Below are 17,591 nucleotides of genomic sequence, written 5' to 3'. Positions count from 1 at the left end.
CACAATATGCGTCCCTGCGTGAGAGGCAAGATTCTGTGTTGTGTGTATTGCTGTATGTGACTTCCAGTCCAAGCACACAGGCAAGCACTTTGACGTGTCATGTGGTAGAAATGACGGTCACATGAACATATAATTCGTCTTATACCGATGAACTTTCTAACTCTGAAATGTGCTTTATTTTTAAGAAGGGTTCGCAGCCTGAGGAAAAGAGGCCTGTTGCATTCTAGACAATTCCATCTCAAATAGTCGCAGAAAGAGACTTTAAAGGGTACACGCACCTGGAGTTTCAACCGTGTCCTGCTTTTTGGTCGTTCCCTTTGTGTTAATTTCACAACTTACATGATAAAATGTGAAAAGCAAATGATGTTTTTGATGCAGGTGAATAGGAAGCTCGATTTTAATCTGCAATGACAGCAAAATTACACACAGCATTTTGTTTCGGTTTTCACGGTCAGGCTGGACTGTCAGACCTTCAGTTTGGTTTCTTCGTTACTTTCCCAATGACATATTTTTCTAAATGGCAAGCCCAGTCGTCATATAATAGATACCATTTAAACATGCTTTCAAGGCTTTTCCAGTCAGTTTCAACATGGAAACCGTATTCTCCTGGGCTGGGAAGGCTGACTTACTACTTTTGCTGGATAGGCCGGTGGATTCTTCTGGACTCAGCTCTGCAGCAGGATTTTCAGAACACTGGATCAAAACCACAGCCTCACAGCCCAGGGGTAGCATGTAACACAAACTGAGTCAGTGAATACGATCTACCCAAAATGCGTACTGGATTTGAAAGGCTTCTTTTCTCTAAAGTGTTGCCTTCCTTTCTGCGAAAAAGTAGGCTTTGCAAATAAACGTGCAAAAAGTCACCATGGTATTATGGTATCCACCAATTACAGTTCACATAAATATCCTTTGAAGCAAAACGTGAAGTTGACTTAAAGAAATAACAATTGTAGGGACACCTCAGTGGCTCAGTCGGCTGGCGTCTGACTTTTGCTTTCGGCTCAGGTCATGGTCGCACAGATTCGTGGGTTTGAGCCCCGCATCTGGCTCTGCGCTGACAGGACAGAGCCTATTTGGGATTCTCTGTCTCCCTCTCTCTCTCTCTGCCCCTCCCCCACTCACAGTGTGTCTCTCTCTATACATAAATAAATAAATTTTATTTTTATTTTTTAACGTTTATTCATTTTTGAGAGACAGAGATAGAGTGCGAGTAGTGAGGGGGAGAGAGAGGGAGACACGGAATCCGAAGCAGCCTCCAGGCTCTGAGATGTCAGCACAGAGCCCGACACGGGGCTCATACTCATGAACCATGAGATCATGACCTGAGTTGAAGTCGGAGGCTTACCCGACTAAGCCACCCAGGCGCCCCTATAAATAAATTTTTTAAAAAAAGAAATAACCATGGTTACCCTTGACACATGAATTTAATCCTAAAAATGAATACTTTTCTCTTAAGATTTATTTTATTTTTAGAGAGAGAGAGCACGAGTGAGGGAGAAGGGCAGAGAGGGAGAGAGGGAGAGAGCATCTTTTTTTTTTTTTTTTTTAGGGAGAAAGCATCTTAAGCAGGCTCCATGCTCAGCGTAGGACCTGATCCCTTGACCTTGGGATCATGACCTGAGCCAGAATTAAGAGTCGGACGCTCAACCGACTGAGCCACCCAGGCGCCCCTACAAATGAAGGCTTTAATACAAACCCCCAGCCTCAAGTGATTTTCTAATCAAGACGCAGCCAGATACCTGCAATGCCTCCCGGAGGTATGTAAGCAACAAATTGCGGGTTTAACTGATTTGACATACATGCATTTACCTCCTGGTCAAGACAGACCGAATGACTGAAAAGCCTGTTTCTTTCTGGCATCCTAAAAATGACATGGGTTACTTCTACCTGACCAAGTTTTCTGCTCCGACTGGCGCTGATTACAGAGGAGGCCAAATTCAAAGAGCTGGGCCGAATGATCACTCACACAAGGCGTGGTTTTGGCATTAGAACTGATTTCTCTTGTAGGTGGATCTCACCACAGCCCATTCACAGTGTCCACGCCATCCGAGTATCTAATGGTCTGCTGCACATAAACGTGGGCATCCTCTCTCCATGGGTGGCTAACCCACAAAGGTGCCGCTGTTCCCCCTCGCCCCCCACTCCCTACAAGGCTAAGGCGTGAGGCTTCAGGCTGGGGGGCGAGGCCTCCACGGAAGAGCAGGTGGACCCGGGCATATTGTAACAGCAGTTGAGGGGTGAGTTTCAGACAAAGAGCCCCGAGGAGCAGAAACAGCAGCGCTCCCTGCCTGGGATGCGTATTCGGGTTCTTGGAGACACATGGGAGTCAAACCCAGTCTGCAGATTTGGATCAGCCTGGGACATGCCGACTAGGAGAGGCTGTGACCGAGACACTAAGAGTGACTCTGAGAAGTACACAGAGACGTAGAGGTGGAGGAGGAAAGGGAGGCAGAGACTGCGCCAGAGAGGTAGACTGGGGAGGGGAGCACGGAGCCTGGGAGACAGTACAAGACCCCTTTGTCTACACTGCACTGAGGCATTAAAGCAGCCAGAAGGATTCTGGTGGCCGTCACGTGCTGCCGTGTCTCCCAAAGTCTTTCACATACAGAGAGGCTGCACCCGCAGCCCCACGCAAAACCACAGGAAGAAAAATCTAGAATGGCCTTAAGAGAAATCTGTTCTGAATTTCTCATTTTATTTTTTTAAGTTTGTTTATTTATTTTGAGAGAGAGAGAGAAGAGGGGCAGAGAGAGGGAGAGACAGAATCCCAAGCAGGCTCTGCACCGTCAGCACAGAGCCCAATGCAGGGCTCGAATTCACAAACTGTGAGCTCATGACCTGAGCTGAGATGAAGTCGGACACTTAACCGACTGAGCCACCCAGGTGCCCCAGAATTTCTTATTGTAAAGCAGAGGAAATGGAGACTCAGAAAGGGATAGTGACTTGTTCAAGGTCATCGAGCCAGCTGTCGTCAAAGCTACGGCTAGAATCCTAGTCTCGCGTTTGGGTCCTACGTTGTTACCTTGTGCCAGAGCCCCTCCAATTCGTGGGCAAATCTTCTCCTGTCAGCAAAGGGCCCCAAGCAGGCAGCGGCCCCACATCTTGGTGTGCCACTTTCTATTTCCGTGGGACAAGGGACTCCAAGGGCAGATAAAATGATGGAAAGGAAGGAGAAAAAAAAAAAAAAGAAGAGCCACCACTGTGTTTTATAAACATCCGGGAAAAAAATGCATTCTTACCTCATCATAGAACTCTGGATTTTGGTTGTGATGCGAGACAACAGCATAAGCATTTGTGGTAAAGACAGACCCTGCAGGTTTCCCATAAATACACTGCAAAAGAAGGAAACTGAGTCACCGATCTCAGTGAGAAGGTCTTTACACATAATGCAATGGAACCATATCCCGGCAGAGGCATCTGTGGGCACAAGGCCATGGCCAAGCCCACTCAGCTCTCACCACGACTTTGTAAACTCCGGATCGTTTACCCGCACTCCAGCCATCAGCCTCAGATACTGCCTAACTTGGCTGCATGGATACTTCTGGGTTTCCAGCCATCAAAGAAACGCACTTCCAAGTTCATCGACAGCAAGGAGTCAAACATGGCTAATCATTTGGAAAGGAAACACCCTGAAACCGGATCTGGAAAGCTTCCGTCTCTGACGCTATTTGCATCTCTTAACTAAAGAGGCTCCCCCAGCCCCAGTTAGCAATATTTCCTGAACGTTCCTTGTGTGGTGGGCAAGGTGAGGGATTAACACACACCCCCACAGACACAGACACAGACACACACCAGCAGACACATGCGTAGCCTAAAGGAATTAAAACTGGAACGTCCGTGAGGCTACAGACAAGCTCACTGTTCTCTCACTTTATGAGCCACCTTTGAAAAGTCAACGGCTTTCTGTTATGCCAATAAAATAAATGCAAGGCTTTCTATGGTTCTTCGAAAAGATCCAATTTCATTGCTGGTGGGAGTTTTGCACTTCCATAGTGCCTAACAAGCTCAAGGGTAAATACAGAGAGTCAGCATGGCTTGCTTCACCCTATCACTTTCAGAGCCAGCCTCTAGGCCAGCTACGAAATGAAATGAAGACTCCATGTGAATAGATCGCCAGTTCTCCTCTAAACATGCTTCTTTCTGAAGGCAATTTGCAGGAACTGCCGAGAAGTAACGTAAGAATCTTGAAATATACAAAAGGATATTGCATGGGGGATAAAACAAATAGTTCTCATCTGCAGTGAAGGGAGAATCAGAGACCATGCACCTAATTTGAGCCAGCTAATTCCTAACTTAGGTTTCTTGGTGGGGGGTGGGAGAGCAAAAAACAAAAAATCAAAAAACAAAAAAAAAAACGCAAAAAAAAAAAAACCACAAAAAGCAAAAAACAAAAACAGCAAAAACACCTCTTTTCAAAGGCAGGGGTTAATACACATTCAACGACTTAGTCAGGGGCTCCCAGCCTCCTTCCCCAGGAGGTTTGAGTGGAAGACTTAACCATCCATCTGTCTGATTTAGGCTCAAGCTAGAGAGGTGGAGAGTCAGATAAACAATTCGTGAAGGCTTGATGTTCTCGGATTTCTCTCCCAGGCCTCTGATTAACGTGCTAACGAGTGAAAACGTAAAGGCGCGCTGTGAAGTGATAGGTATTTAAAGACTCCAGAGATTCTGCTCTTCCTACATCGCTAATACAAGTTTGGAGGCACCATTTGGCCTGTCACAGAGGAGGAGTCCCATCTCAGATCAAAGCAGTCATGCTGTGCTTCTGTTTGCTCAAAGCCTATTCAGGTTTCAAGGAGAAAGGAGTTTACTGTCCCCTGATGATATCATTATAAACTGACAGGTCATAGGAGAAAATGACCTTGTGATTGCACATCAGAGCCATGTGAAATCAAAGCGGAGCAAAGGCAAAAATCGGCTGTATGAAGCTTACCCCATTTTTTTAAAGCTACACATGCTCCTATCTCATTCCCTTATTTTTTTTTAATTTTGAATCCTGGCAGTTAAGGTGTGAGGGCAGAAAAGGCAATAGTATGTGTGTCACTTTAGTACATTTTCTTTATGGCGCTTAAACAAATTAAGCTTAGCCTGGGACACCACCAAGTACCACGGTCTTTAGCTTTCCTAAAAGTGCACGCTTATTAAGATCATGAACAAACCTTTAGAGCGCGGGCATCGCTTTCATCTGAATCCCGGAATTCCACACAGACCGCGATGTTCCTCGCCTAAAAAGGATTAACCATTCGAAATGAGTCTTGGTACCGGCGAACTGTAAATAACATCTTGTACCCCACAATGTATAGTTCATGCCGCTTTACCTTGGCAAATGTCTTCTGGCTATCATATTTTAATTGCAAGGGGTAGACGTACAGATGGTTTTTGTAAATTGTAAACGGAGAACAATATTTTGTCATTTCTGGAACAAACTCTTCGACCTCCACGGTAATATTTTGACAATTCTTTTCAAAAGGCTTCAGGGGCACATATGAAGAAGTAATACAATCTACATCAGAAGAAAAGAAAACAGGCGAAGAGAAAACAACTGAGCAGTGACGAACACATTCCCGTGTTGATAAAAGGACACGCAGACTGTGTTCGCAAAGAGTGATTTAACAGAATTCTGAGCGACTGACGAAAGTCCTACAACCACTTTAAGAATCCAGAAGGACAAGACAGCAAAGGCTGGGTCTGATTTCAGTGGAACAATCCCAACCAGACGCTAGTTCCTTCTCAATGTGGAGTGATTTGCCAAATATAACACATCATAATTTTGACAAATTTAAACTCTGCAAAGAAATCCATTACATTTTTCCTCCTGTGGCTGCAATTTAGCTCTCACTGCAAATTTTTATTGGGATCAGGGAACTAACAGTAAATGTATGCCTCCAATTAGCTCATGAGTAGTCACTCTGAAAAACTTGGTGCAGGTGCAATTTTCACCCAAGAAATAATGGAGGCCTTTGGAAACAACAGATGGTAGGATGTGCTACCCATGATAAGTTCAAGACTCCCAAAGGTGAAAAACACAAATGCTCAGAAAAGGGCGGCAGCCCGGGTGACTGAAGTTGCCATCGCAGGGCACCCGGGTGGCTCAATTGGTTAGGTAGGCGTCCAACTTCAGCTCAGGTCGTGATCTCGCGGTTCGTGAGTTCAAGCCCCACGTTGGGCTCTGTGCTGACAGCTCAGAGCCCAGAGCCCGGAGCCCACTTCGGATTCTGTGTCTCCCTCTCTCTCTGCCCTCTCTTTATTTCTGAGAGAGAGAGAGAGAGAGAGACAGCATGAGCAGGGGAGGGCAGAGAGAGAGGGAGATACAGAATGTGAAACAGGCTCCAGGCTCTGAGCTGTCAGCACAGAGCCTGACACAGGGCTCGAACCCACGAGCTGTGAGATCACGACCTGAGCCGAAGTCGGACGCTTAACCGACTGAGCCACCCAGGCGCCCCAAAAATAAATAAACATTTAAAAAAATGTGAAGTAGCCATCGGAATAGAGGGGATTCATATACCTGACAACACAGTATTTTCTGTTGTGTGTGGTTTCCTCCAATTATTACCGTGATACTTACAACAGACTCTCTGCAGATACAGAAGAAAGGCACACAAGAAACAACTGACCGCTCTACTATCCCGAGATAACTACTGTTAGTATTTTGGCGTATTTTCTTCCAGTCTCCTTTCCATACATGTTCTATACAATAATACAAAATATGACAATCCAAAAAACCCTACTAGTGCTGTATACACAGGACTTCATCCTGGGATATTTTTGGCATCTTACATACTGTTTTACCCTGTGCACTCTTCATTTTTTTATTTTTTTATTTATTTCTAGGAGAGAGAGAGACAGCGTGAACAGGGGAGGGTCAGAGAGAGAGGGAGTCACAGACTCTGAAACAGGCTCCAGGCTCTGAGCTGGCAGTCAGCACAGAGCCCGACGCGGGGCTCGAACCCACGAACCGCGAGATCATGACCTAAGTGAAAGTCGGACGCTTAACCGACTAAGCCACCCAGGCGCCCCTGTGGGAGAGTGTTTTTGTAAGCCACCAGAAATGTCTATTGGCTTTCACACATGGAGTTGCATCGTGCATCTTTTTCTCGGTAGGAATAGGGTTGACAATAGCCATCCCTTCTCATTGTCCTTATAATNGAGCTGGCAGTCAGCACAGAGCCCGACGCGGGGCTCGAACCCACGAACCGCGAGATCATGACCTAAGCGAAAGTCGGACGCTTAACCGACTAAGCGCCCCGCTGTGTGCTCTTTAGAAACATCATTTCTCAGGGCTGCCTAAGGGTTCCCGGTATAGATGGGCCGTAAGTGCCTTAACCACACTGATAGCCTTGGACCCTTCAGGCTGTTTCCAATTTCCCTCCAATATAAACAACACGGAAAAGAACACCTTCGGGCGCAATCTCCTGTACCTTTCAAATGATTTCTTTAGGAAAACATAACCCACTATACTCTTAGATGGATTTTCCTTCCCCAATGATGATCCTTGAACGACTTCTCATTGCCCTTGGAACAAAAGCCAATCCTTTAAAGGGCTGCCGTGGTCCATACAATTCCCTGCGTCGCTTGTATTTCGTTCCCATCTTCACTGATCTCACACACCACGCTACGACCGCACTGCCCTCCCTTCTGCTCATAAGAACCAAGCCGACTTCCACCTCACAGTCCGAATGTAACGCCCTCGGTGGGGTACGTACAGTCCCCACCTCCAGAGGCTGACTCCTTCTCACTCTTCAGTTCCGGAGCCAAAGGAGGGCCCCGTTGGCCACCCGTTTTAAAGCAGTCTGCCCCAATCACAGATTCAAAGTTTTCTTATTGTCAGTCACTCCTTCCAGACTTTAATCCCCTTAAGTGCAAAGCACCTTGTAGGTATGCAATAAACTTTTACTCAAATAAATGCTTATTCACGGGCGCCTGAGTGGCTCAGTCAGTTGAGCGTCCGACTTTGGTCAGGTCATGATCGCGCAGTTTGTGGGTTCGAGCCCCGCGTCGGGCTCTGTGCTGACAGCTCAGAGCCTGGAGCCTGTTTCGGATCCTGTATCTCCCTCTCTCGCTGCCCCTCCCCCACCCGCACTCTGTCTGTCTCTCTCAAAAAGAAATATTTTTAAAAATAAAATAAATGCTTATTCAGTGAATGAACGGGTAGATAGCATCTCAGAATCAAAATGCCTTAGTTACTGGCGTCTGTAAATGGCGACTGACACACTGTATTCCTACTCACCACAGGTGACGGTGCCTGGCTAAAACCGAGCCAGCATTAGACTGTTTCCCGTTAAACATTTTCATACATTTGACAGAGGAGCAGAAGCATCTTGCTATTTTAATTTGCTTTAGTGGCATTATTGCTAAGATCTGAACGGTTTTCAAGTTCTTACTGGCCGCTCCATTTTATTTCTTGCAAAGTGCCTTTTCCGTCTTCTGTCCATGTCTCTCCTGAGATCTGCAATTGCCAGCTTTAGAGAGGAAAAGAAACGCTCCTCCTATTGGATCCCTTAGTTGATGAGACTTACCCAAGGCAAAAAGCAGAAACTGACTAGGGAATACTCACAACATGATATATTTCATACAAAACCACGTCTGGCACAACCAACTTCATACTGTTCTGAATTTATAACTATCCACTCTATGTACTGGATCGACTAGCGCGCCCCAACTTCACAGCCACCTGAACCTCAGAATGTGACTTAATTTGGAAATAGGGTCTCTGCAGAGGTAAGTGGTTGAGATGCGGGCAGAGCGAATTAGGGCAGGCCCTTAATCCCATGACGGGTGATTCTTCCTTAGAGCATTCAGGGGGAATGCAGCCTTGCTGATGCCTTGATTTTTGACTCCTAGCCTTCAGAATCCGGAGAGAATAAATCGGTCACCTTAAACCACCCAGTTTGTAGTAGTTTCTTACAAATAGCCCTATGAACTTCATACACCCCATAAACTTCGAGAGATATATATAAAAGACAAAGAACCTGAGATTCGAGCACAGCCCTCTACGGTTTATTTGTAACATGGGAACTCTTACTTGATAAATCCACAGGAACACATTCCACTGTGACGTTTAGCTGCCCGGGAATAATCTGCAGTTTGGTCTTCTCTGGCCTAGGTGTAAAATAGGAATATTTTATACTTAAAATGTATGCTTGCTGAACGCACCGGGTGCCCTAAATGCAAATTTCCAAAGGCAAAAATGCTCCAAAGCGGTCAGTTTCTCCCATATAGGACTCACATCTACCATTTTAAGAAATTATAAGCCACCTGTTGTACTGACTGACCACAGTTGCAGACTTACTTCTTATACTCAGAGAGCAGCTTGAGAATGTCTTCGTTCGAAAGCTTGCTGCCGTCCTGCTTATACAAAGGAGAAAATCTCCCATCCAGATCCAGAGAACCTTGAGTATCTTTGAAAATGGGTCTAAAACAGCAAAAGAAGTTTTTGTTAGTGTTTTTTAAATTCTGAAGCACTGATTCCGTTAAGACAAACCCAGCGCTGGTAGGTGTATACAACACTAAGCCTACTTTGGAAACTCGCCTGGCCATGTCTCATGAAGCCAAGCACACACACACCCCGCTCTGATCCTGGCACCCCACTACTCGGGGCCTATTTCCACGTGGTACGTAAATGTTCACAGCAGATGTATTTCTTATAGCCCGAAAAGGAAACGGCCCATTCCACAAGCGAATGGATACACACAGCGGTGCATTCATACGATGGGACACTACTCAAAACGAAGGGCTGTTACCTAACACAATACACATGAAGGTCAAAACCAGACTGGGCCCCCCAAGAAACCAAATGCAAGAGTACATTTTGGACGATGCCGTATGCGTGGAAGTCTCGAATAGAAAAACGTCCTCTGTAGTGATAACCACCAGGTTACTGGCTGGCTGACTGATGGGAGTGGGGTGGTGGACTGGACAGGGGCCTCAGCAACCTTTCCGAAGGGACGGACATGTTTGAGATCCTGGTCGGAGCGGTTGTTACAGGGCTGTAAACAGCCGTGAAAATTCATCGAGTCGGATATATGAAATGCGTGTGTTGGAATCAAAGGTAAAGCATCTCTCCAAGTTGGTGACCAATGAGTTCGATCTCAAATTGGGGTGCCTCGGCTGGGCATGTGACTCGAGTTCAGTAGAGGTCACGATCTCCCGGTTCGTGAGTTCAAGCCCGTCATCAGGCTCTGTGCAGACAGCTCAGAGCCTGGAGCCTGCTACGGACTCTGGGTCTCTCTCCCTCTCCGCCCCTCCCTCACTCGTGTTCTCTCTCTCTCAAAAATAAAAACATTTTAAAATTTTTTTTAAAAAATAATAAAAAGAAAGTAACGTACAAGCAACCAGCCTGACGAAAGCAGCTTTAACCAGACACATAATTCCATTTGGCAGAGCGTCTGAAGATGAGGTTCTAGGCATTAACCACGGTTCCTACTTCTAAGCATGCCGCCTTTATTTTCAGTAAACGGGGCTATACCATAGATCATTAAAATATCCCAGGCAAGCCTTTAGAGGGAGTTTTTGCTGCTGAGGCCACCCAAAACAACTCTGGGAGGGAAAAAGAGGGCCATTCCTCATCACAACTGGGGATCAGAGCTTCTGTGGAGACTTTTAAATGAATTTTACTGACAAACCGGCCTCAAACAGCTACTAGAGCCCATACAGTGGGCTGGAGTGGGCTGAGGTCACGGACCGTGGGGGCTGAGCCCAGCTCTGCTATATGCTGTGTGAAGTTGGGCAGGGATAGGTTTGTCAATTTTTTTAATCCTTATTCGTTTTTGAGAGAGAGCGTGAGCGGGGGAAAAGCAGAGAGAGAGAGATGGAGACACAGAATCTGAAGCAGGCTCCAGGCTCCGAGCTGTCAGCACGGAGCCCCACGCGGGGCTCGAACTCAGGAACCACGAGATCATGACCTGAGCCGAAGTCAGACACTTAGCCGACTGAGCCCCTCAGGCGCCCCAGGATTTTTCTTTTTCTTTTTTTTTCAGTGCTATGCCTGAACTTCCTCATCTCCAGGGTAGGAACCATAGTCCTCACCTCTTAGGAAGGTGCGCGTTAAGCACTTAGACCACTGCCTCGTATGGGGTTAACGCCTAACTGTAAATAATAACAAGAGCAGCGACTGACTTCTCCACTAAGGACGTGCAGATTTACAAGCCATACTTCACCTGCTACAATGCCTAAACAGCCCAACCACCTCTCCTCTTTGCCATTCACCTAACCCTATCATTTTTTTTTCAACCAGTCTGAAGAACAAGGACACTGTGCCTCATCTGCCAACACACCAAACATTTTGAAACCTGTCCCAAAATGAAGCGATCCTAGCGACAGAAGAGTTAATTAACTTAGACCCTCCTACCTTTCTGCTACTTCACAACACCCGCTGAACATAATTGATTGAATTATTCAGAACATGGTGCCCTTCCCTTCCCCCCGAAATTCCAGGGAGCTGTACAGGCTGTACCACAAACAAGCCGGTGAACTTGTATTTCCAAGCGGGGGGATAAGCAAGAGACGCATCTGAAGTCATCCATGTGCGTGGCCAGTGGGGACGATGTGCGGGGAGAACAAACATAACATCCTGTACACAGAAGGTACAGGGAACGTGCTTCTAGATACACGCCCCGGGGGGCGCCTGGGTGGCTCAGTCAGTTAAGCATCTGACATCAACTCACTCAGGTCATGATCTCGCGGTTCGTGGGTTCGAGCCCTGCGTCAGGCTCTGTGCTGACAGCCAGCTCAGAGCCTGGAGCCTGCTTCGGATTCTGTGTCTCCCTCTCTCTCTGCCCCTCCCGTGCTCCTGCTCTTTCTCTCTTTCAGAAATACATTTAAAAAAAATTTTTTTTTAAACTTTAGATACATGACCCGCAAAGGGCTAGAAAAGTCTATTAATTAATTACATACTTGTAATTAATTGCACGTGACAACCACATTCCCTTGCCTTCTGATTTTGACCACATTTTCCAGAAATATCCTAGGACAGCTTTTCGAAGCCTAAGGCTAGCCAACTGTGAAAGAGTGGCCACGCTGTACATAATTCCCTGCACGTGCTGGTTTTCTGGGGCACACAATTCCCTCAGTTTAGCAAATAAGCCCTGCTTTGACGTGCAATAACATTAAGTGGGGTCACTCAGCCCAGTAACCCCAGCCAAAGAAAATTTCCCCGAGGCACGATGCACGAAGAAACCGAAAGGGTCCTGAATGCAGGACGCATTTAAGAGAAAGGATTCTTATTTCGCGTTAGGGATTTCGTGTTTGCACCCTCCCGCCCCAAGTTCCCACGGCAGAAACCAAAAGCCCGGGGTGATGGGCTTTAGGAGGACGGGACCTGCGGCAAGGGTCAGAAGGGTGGAGCCCTGGCGAATGGGATCAGCAGCCTTAGAAAAGTCCAGAGAGCGCAGAGAGCGAGCTCATTTCCTTTCCACTACAGCAAAATGAAGAAGTCGGCTGTCCGCAACTCGTAAGAGGCTTCTCACACCACAACCCGGCCGTGCCGGCCCCCTAATCTCAGATCCCAGCCTCCAATCTCAGATCCCAGCCTCCCGCACCGTGAGAGAGACGGGTTTTGTTGCTGCAGCCTACTGTGGGTCCCCAGGAATTTGTTACAGCAGCTTCTGATGGACCAAGACCCACCGCGAGCGTCCCGAGATAGAACCGGCTTGGCAGAGGCCGACTGCTAAATGCTGCCGGCAAGGACCATAACCGTGAACTTTACATAGGAGAGCGAACAGAAAGGTCAGGATTATATGTGCACAAACCTGGCAGCCCAAGCAAAGGGCATTCTGTACTGTCCAAGGCGGCTACACACTTGCTTTGCTGTCTTGTGCACCTTCTGGGCCGTCTAAGGTCAGAAACAAGAAGACACGCTCATATTTGTTCAAACTACCAGGGACTCGCCACAAAAAAGGCTCCCCCCACCCCACCCACCCCCCGCCGCTTACTGGAGTAAAACATCAAAGTCTAGCCAAAGAGATAAAGAAGGAGCTATGAATAAAACCCAAACCTGCGTTGTAACGCTACCCACCCTCCAAGACCCACGTTTTCTTAAAAGGCTTACGTTTTCTCACTAAAGGAGAACTTCATCGAGATACCGGAAGTGGGACAGAAACAGATGAAGGCACGTTTTGTACCAAAGACCTGTACCCGGGACATTCTGAGCAGGTCTAATGTGTATTTCCTTTCATACACGAGCAGCCAGAGATTCATTATTCCTGGGAGAAGTTGGTTCTGAATACAGTTGACCTTTCTACTCCCAAGATAAAAGCCCAGTGATGAAGAAGAGTCAATGCAATTAATTTAGTTAGGCATAGGCACTAGGAGATCACAAAAGATTAACGGCCCATAGAGTCTCAACAGGCTGTGAAATGCTGACTGGATCCTTATCCCTGGGGATGCAGAATGGTATCTGTATCGGGGAGATGTCCCCCCCACGCACACACACCAATTAGCACAGCTAACGAGCTGTGCTAAGAACGCTTCCCCCCTCTGGGCCTCAGCTTTCTCATTTATAAAACAAGGGAAAGGACCACATCGCTGATTGCCGAAGTGCAGATTTCGTGATCCAGAAACCTGGATGACTCCATGGCTTGCTGACTTTTAATGCCACCAGCCGAAGACCGCCAACACTAAAAACAATCGCTACCATTTAAATATGCCAACATTTCACGAGAAGACTCATAGGCCTGATGTTTCAAATGTAGGCAGAACAAAAATCTCAGAATAAAGGGCAGCCCCTCGAATTGAATACGTTTCGCTTCCTACATTTGAACTGTTTCTCCTGTCTTTCTTTTCTTATCAAGAGACAGGAGGAAATTTCAGCGCAGATCGGCATTTGGGAACTGTGGGCCTGGACTTCCCAGCTCTGACATTCTAGGACTGTATGTGAGGGCTGGAAATAAAGAACGACTATTGCCAAGGATACGGTGTCAACAAACAGATGTCGCCTCAAAGCCTTTAGCTCTTATTTTGAAAAGCAGCCAGAAATCAGACTGTCACGTAAACAGAACATAAATGAAAAGGGAAAAGAGTCATGGTCAAGGGTAGCACGGGTACTCACATAGCATACGGTGTTTTCAGAATACACCGCATACTGAGAGAATAAGGTTTTCGCGAGGGTTTTACGAACTGTGTTAAAAATACCAGTAAAAGGCAAATTTTACATGAAGCTGAAATATTCGCAAACGATCTTTATAAATACCTTTGCTGGGTCTGAATTTTTGATGTAGGGTTCCGCGCAGTGCGTGATGTTTCCCTGGAGTACCTTTTCAATTCTCGCAACCAGAAAAATTTCAGGATGTGGATTCGTCACCGAGAAAATTCCCTGGGAGAAAAATTATTTCCATTAGATGTTTTTATGTAACTTCACACATCTAGTTGCATGACTGACAGTTCCTCGTGTGTTTAGCATCGAATGTGGACAGCCAACACAGGGTCATGTCCAGGACGCTGAAAATAGACAGCATTACCTCTCATACAGTTTCTAAAACTCCCAATGCTTCTTTCAAAACAGATTTTCTATTTTTTTAATTTTTTAATGTTTATTAATTTATTCTGAGAGAAAGAGAGGGCGTGAATGAGGGAGAGGCAGAGAAAGAGGGAGAGAGAATCCCAAGCAGCCTCTGCGCTGTCAGCACAGAGCCCGATGTAGGGCTCGAACTCACAAACCGCGAGATCATGACCCGAAATGAGATCAAGAATCAGATGCTCGGGGCGCCTGGGTGGCACAGTCTGTTAAGCATCCAACTTCAGCTCAGGTCATGACCTAGTGGGTCACAAGTTTGAGCCCCGCGTCGGGCTCTGTGCTGACTGCTCAGAGCCTAGAGCCCGCTTCGGCTTCTGTCCCCCTCTCTCTGCCCTTCCCCCGCTCGCACTGTCTCTTTCACTCAAAAATAAACATGAAAAAAAATTAAAAACACAGTCGGACACTTAACAGACTGTGCCACCTAGGGACCCCCAGATTTTCTATTTTGTCACCGACTTCACATCTATTAGTCCCCGAGAGGTAGCTGTCACCATTGCTGCTTAGCCTCTTGTGTATGGCTGTGTCTGCAAGGTGCATTCTTAGGCCTAATTAATACAGCATGTATTCGTTTAGCTTGGTCGGCATGTGTTAAAATAGCGTGCGGTTCTCAAGTGGAATGGGATAAGCATTTTCAAAACTAGCTGTGCATCACGCCAGAGCAATTCACTCACAATTAATACTAATTGCCGCTGAGAGGAAGAAAATAAAATACTTCACTGCAGTTGAAGAGCTCCAGCTTTCAATGTGGGGACTGGGGATCCAAAATTTGGTTCTTTCCTGCATGTTCCATTTAAGGATGCGGATGTAGATGCACCCAACGTTATATACGTTGTCTTTTTTTTTTTTTTTAATTTTTCAATGTTTACTTATTTTTGTGTGAGAGAGAGAGTGAGAGCATGAGCAGGGGAGGGGCAGAGAGAGAGAGGGAGACACAGAATCCGAAGCAGGCTCCAGGCTCTGAGCTGTCAGTACAGAGCCCAACGCGGGGCTCGAACCCACGATCTGAGAGATAATGACCTGTGCTGAAGTCGGACCCTCAACTGACTGAGCCACCCAGGCGCCCCGTAACGTTTTCTATGAATACGTGTGAAAGGACCACCTGATCCACTCTCCAGCTCAGCTCCTTCCAAATACATTATCTTCCAAATAGCCTGTTAGTTGGTTATGTCTGTTGTTCCAAGGAGCACCGCACAAATGAATTCAAATGGAAAAAGCCATCACTGGGACTACACCAAGTTTCATTTTGCTCTTTGGTATATTACCCGCTGTGTTAAGATCACGCGTTCCAGTTTTCAAAACATCTCAGACACATTATCTCATCTGCTCCGGAGAGAACACTCTATGGCATACAGGGAAGAGCAGAAAACTCCGTGTCAAGACCCTGAGTAATTCCCCCCAAGTCCAACGGCTCCTAAGGATCCCTGAGAACAGCAGATTCACCTCTGAATTGCCAAGCTGCAAGCAGGGAAGGAAGCAGTTAAAAACTGCTTGGGAGTCAAATTTCCTGGGTTGAAATTCTGGCTCTACCATGTATAGGTTTAGGCAAGTCACATCCTGTGCCCACGCCTCAGGTTCTCATCTGCGAAATGGGGATGGGGATGGCAATAAGCTATTCCAAAGATTTCCTGTACGGCTTCCATGTACCGCACGTTACGGATCCAGTTATTACTAGAGTGGCCCAAAGCACTGCAAGGTCACAGAACTTGATTTCTTTTTTCTTTTAATTTTATTTTGAAAGAGAGAGCACAAACAGGGGAGGGGCAGAGAGAGAGAGAGAGCGCGCGCAAGCGCGTGCGCATCCCAAGCAGGCTCTGCACAGTCAGCACAGGGACCGAAGCGGAGCTCGAACACGCAAACCGTGAGATCATGCCCTGAGCCGAAACAAGAGTCGGACGCTTACCTGGCTGAGCCACCCAGGCGCCCCCTGAGCTCTGATACTCCCAGGAACACGCCGCTCGGGCGTGGTGAGACACCTGGCATCCGCTGACCCTGCCGAAGGTGTGCCGAGCAATACACTTTGAGTGCAGTCTCACACTTCGCGGCTGTCACCTAGCTGTCCCGGATGGGTTTTGTGCATTCTCTACATTCATCTTCAGAAAAGCCCTTGAATGCAGGCACTACAATATACCCATTGGACAGATGGAAAAGCCAAGGCTTACAGAAGATTATGCAGTGAGTGAGCGAAGGGGTCTGCAGCCCTGGCTGGCAGGCCATAAACACACAGGCCATAAACACAGCCCAGGATGCACTGCCTCAGCCCCGGAGGCCAAACATCCAACACGTCACACGATGAGGTGGGATGAGAACAGCAAGCCTGATTATTGTGACGGCTAATGTTCACTGAGCACCTACTATCTCTTTTCCCGGGACGCTGAGCATCTCCCCACATGGGTGCCAGCAATGAGTATAAGACTTTGCAGAACTCTGACAGCAGCTAAGAGCACGGTGCTCCCACTTGGTTATCCACGATCACCATTATGGCCACCGTCTGATACCGGGCAAGCGCGGTGGGCTTTGAAACCGGCTAGACCCAGTTTCAGGTCCTGTTCTTCACCTTCTAAGTCCTGGGATCCCAGGCAAGCTACTCCTGGATGGCTCTGTGCCTCAGTCTGCACATCTGTAAAACGGGTATGGTCACAGTACCCACCTACTTTGCTGGGGTGTCGTGAAAATAAGGGACTTTGTAAAGGAGCAAGAGAAACACGATGGCGCCAAGACGTGCTTAAGTTGCTGTGTCAGCTGAAAAACCGACGAGCTGGGCTTTAGGCTCCGATCTGCTCACACCCAGTCTCTCTCTGACACAGCACTACTTCCTAGTCCTAAACAGGAAGAAGTTGAAGAACAAGAAAAAAAAATTCTCCAAAATGGAAGATTTAACTAACTGGAGTCAATGACCACCTCCTGGTATCACCAGCAGATCTTAAAAGGGTGCAGGACGATAAAGCCATTGAGGGCCACTTCCTATCGCTGTCCCCTTCCCACCTCTCATGTATTCCTGAAGTCCGTTAAGCCCCACCTCTTCCGTGCCCCCCCCCCCATGTTAACTCCCAAGCCCTGAGCCCTTCTCGAGTTCCAAATGCGG

At 47.1% G+C, this 17,591-nt stretch overlaps 1 protein-coding gene across 2 annotated transcripts in view; it reads right to left on the bottom strand.

Annotated features, from left to right (window-relative positions):
- DOCK11 (dedicator of cytokinesis 11) overlaps positions 1 to 17,591 on the bottom strand; it is a 204,024-nt gene that overhangs the window by 105,025 nt on the left and 81,408 nt on the right. For both annotated transcript variants that reach the window (XM_039244393.1, XM_039244395.1), the window contains exons 13-20: positions 14,186 to 14,308; positions 12,747 to 12,829; positions 9,290 to 9,412; positions 9,023 to 9,099; positions 5,319 to 5,503; positions 5,160 to 5,225; positions 3,240 to 3,332; positions 279 to 402 (exon numbers count right to left, since the gene is read on the bottom strand). In XM_039244393.1, coding sequence (XP_039100324.1) covers positions 279 to 402; positions 3,240 to 3,332; positions 5,160 to 5,225; positions 5,319 to 5,503; positions 9,023 to 9,099; positions 9,290 to 9,412; positions 12,747 to 12,829; positions 14,186 to 14,308 — 874 coding nt within the window. The remainder of the gene's footprint in view (positions 1 to 278; positions 403 to 3,239; positions 3,333 to 5,159; positions 5,226 to 5,318; positions 5,504 to 9,022; positions 9,100 to 9,289; positions 9,413 to 12,746; positions 12,830 to 14,185; positions 14,309 to 17,591) is intronic.

The sequence above is a fragment of the Hyaena hyaena genome, unplaced genomic scaffold, assembly GCF_003009895.1.
Source record: "Hyaena hyaena isolate Hyena2069 unplaced genomic scaffold, ASM300989v1 scaffold_243, whole genome shotgun sequence".
Taxonomy (NCBI): Eukaryota; Metazoa; Chordata; class Mammalia; order Carnivora; family Hyaenidae; genus Hyaena; species Hyaena hyaena.
Note: the sequence above shows the minus strand (reverse complement) of the source record. Positions and strands in the feature narration are given on the sequence as shown.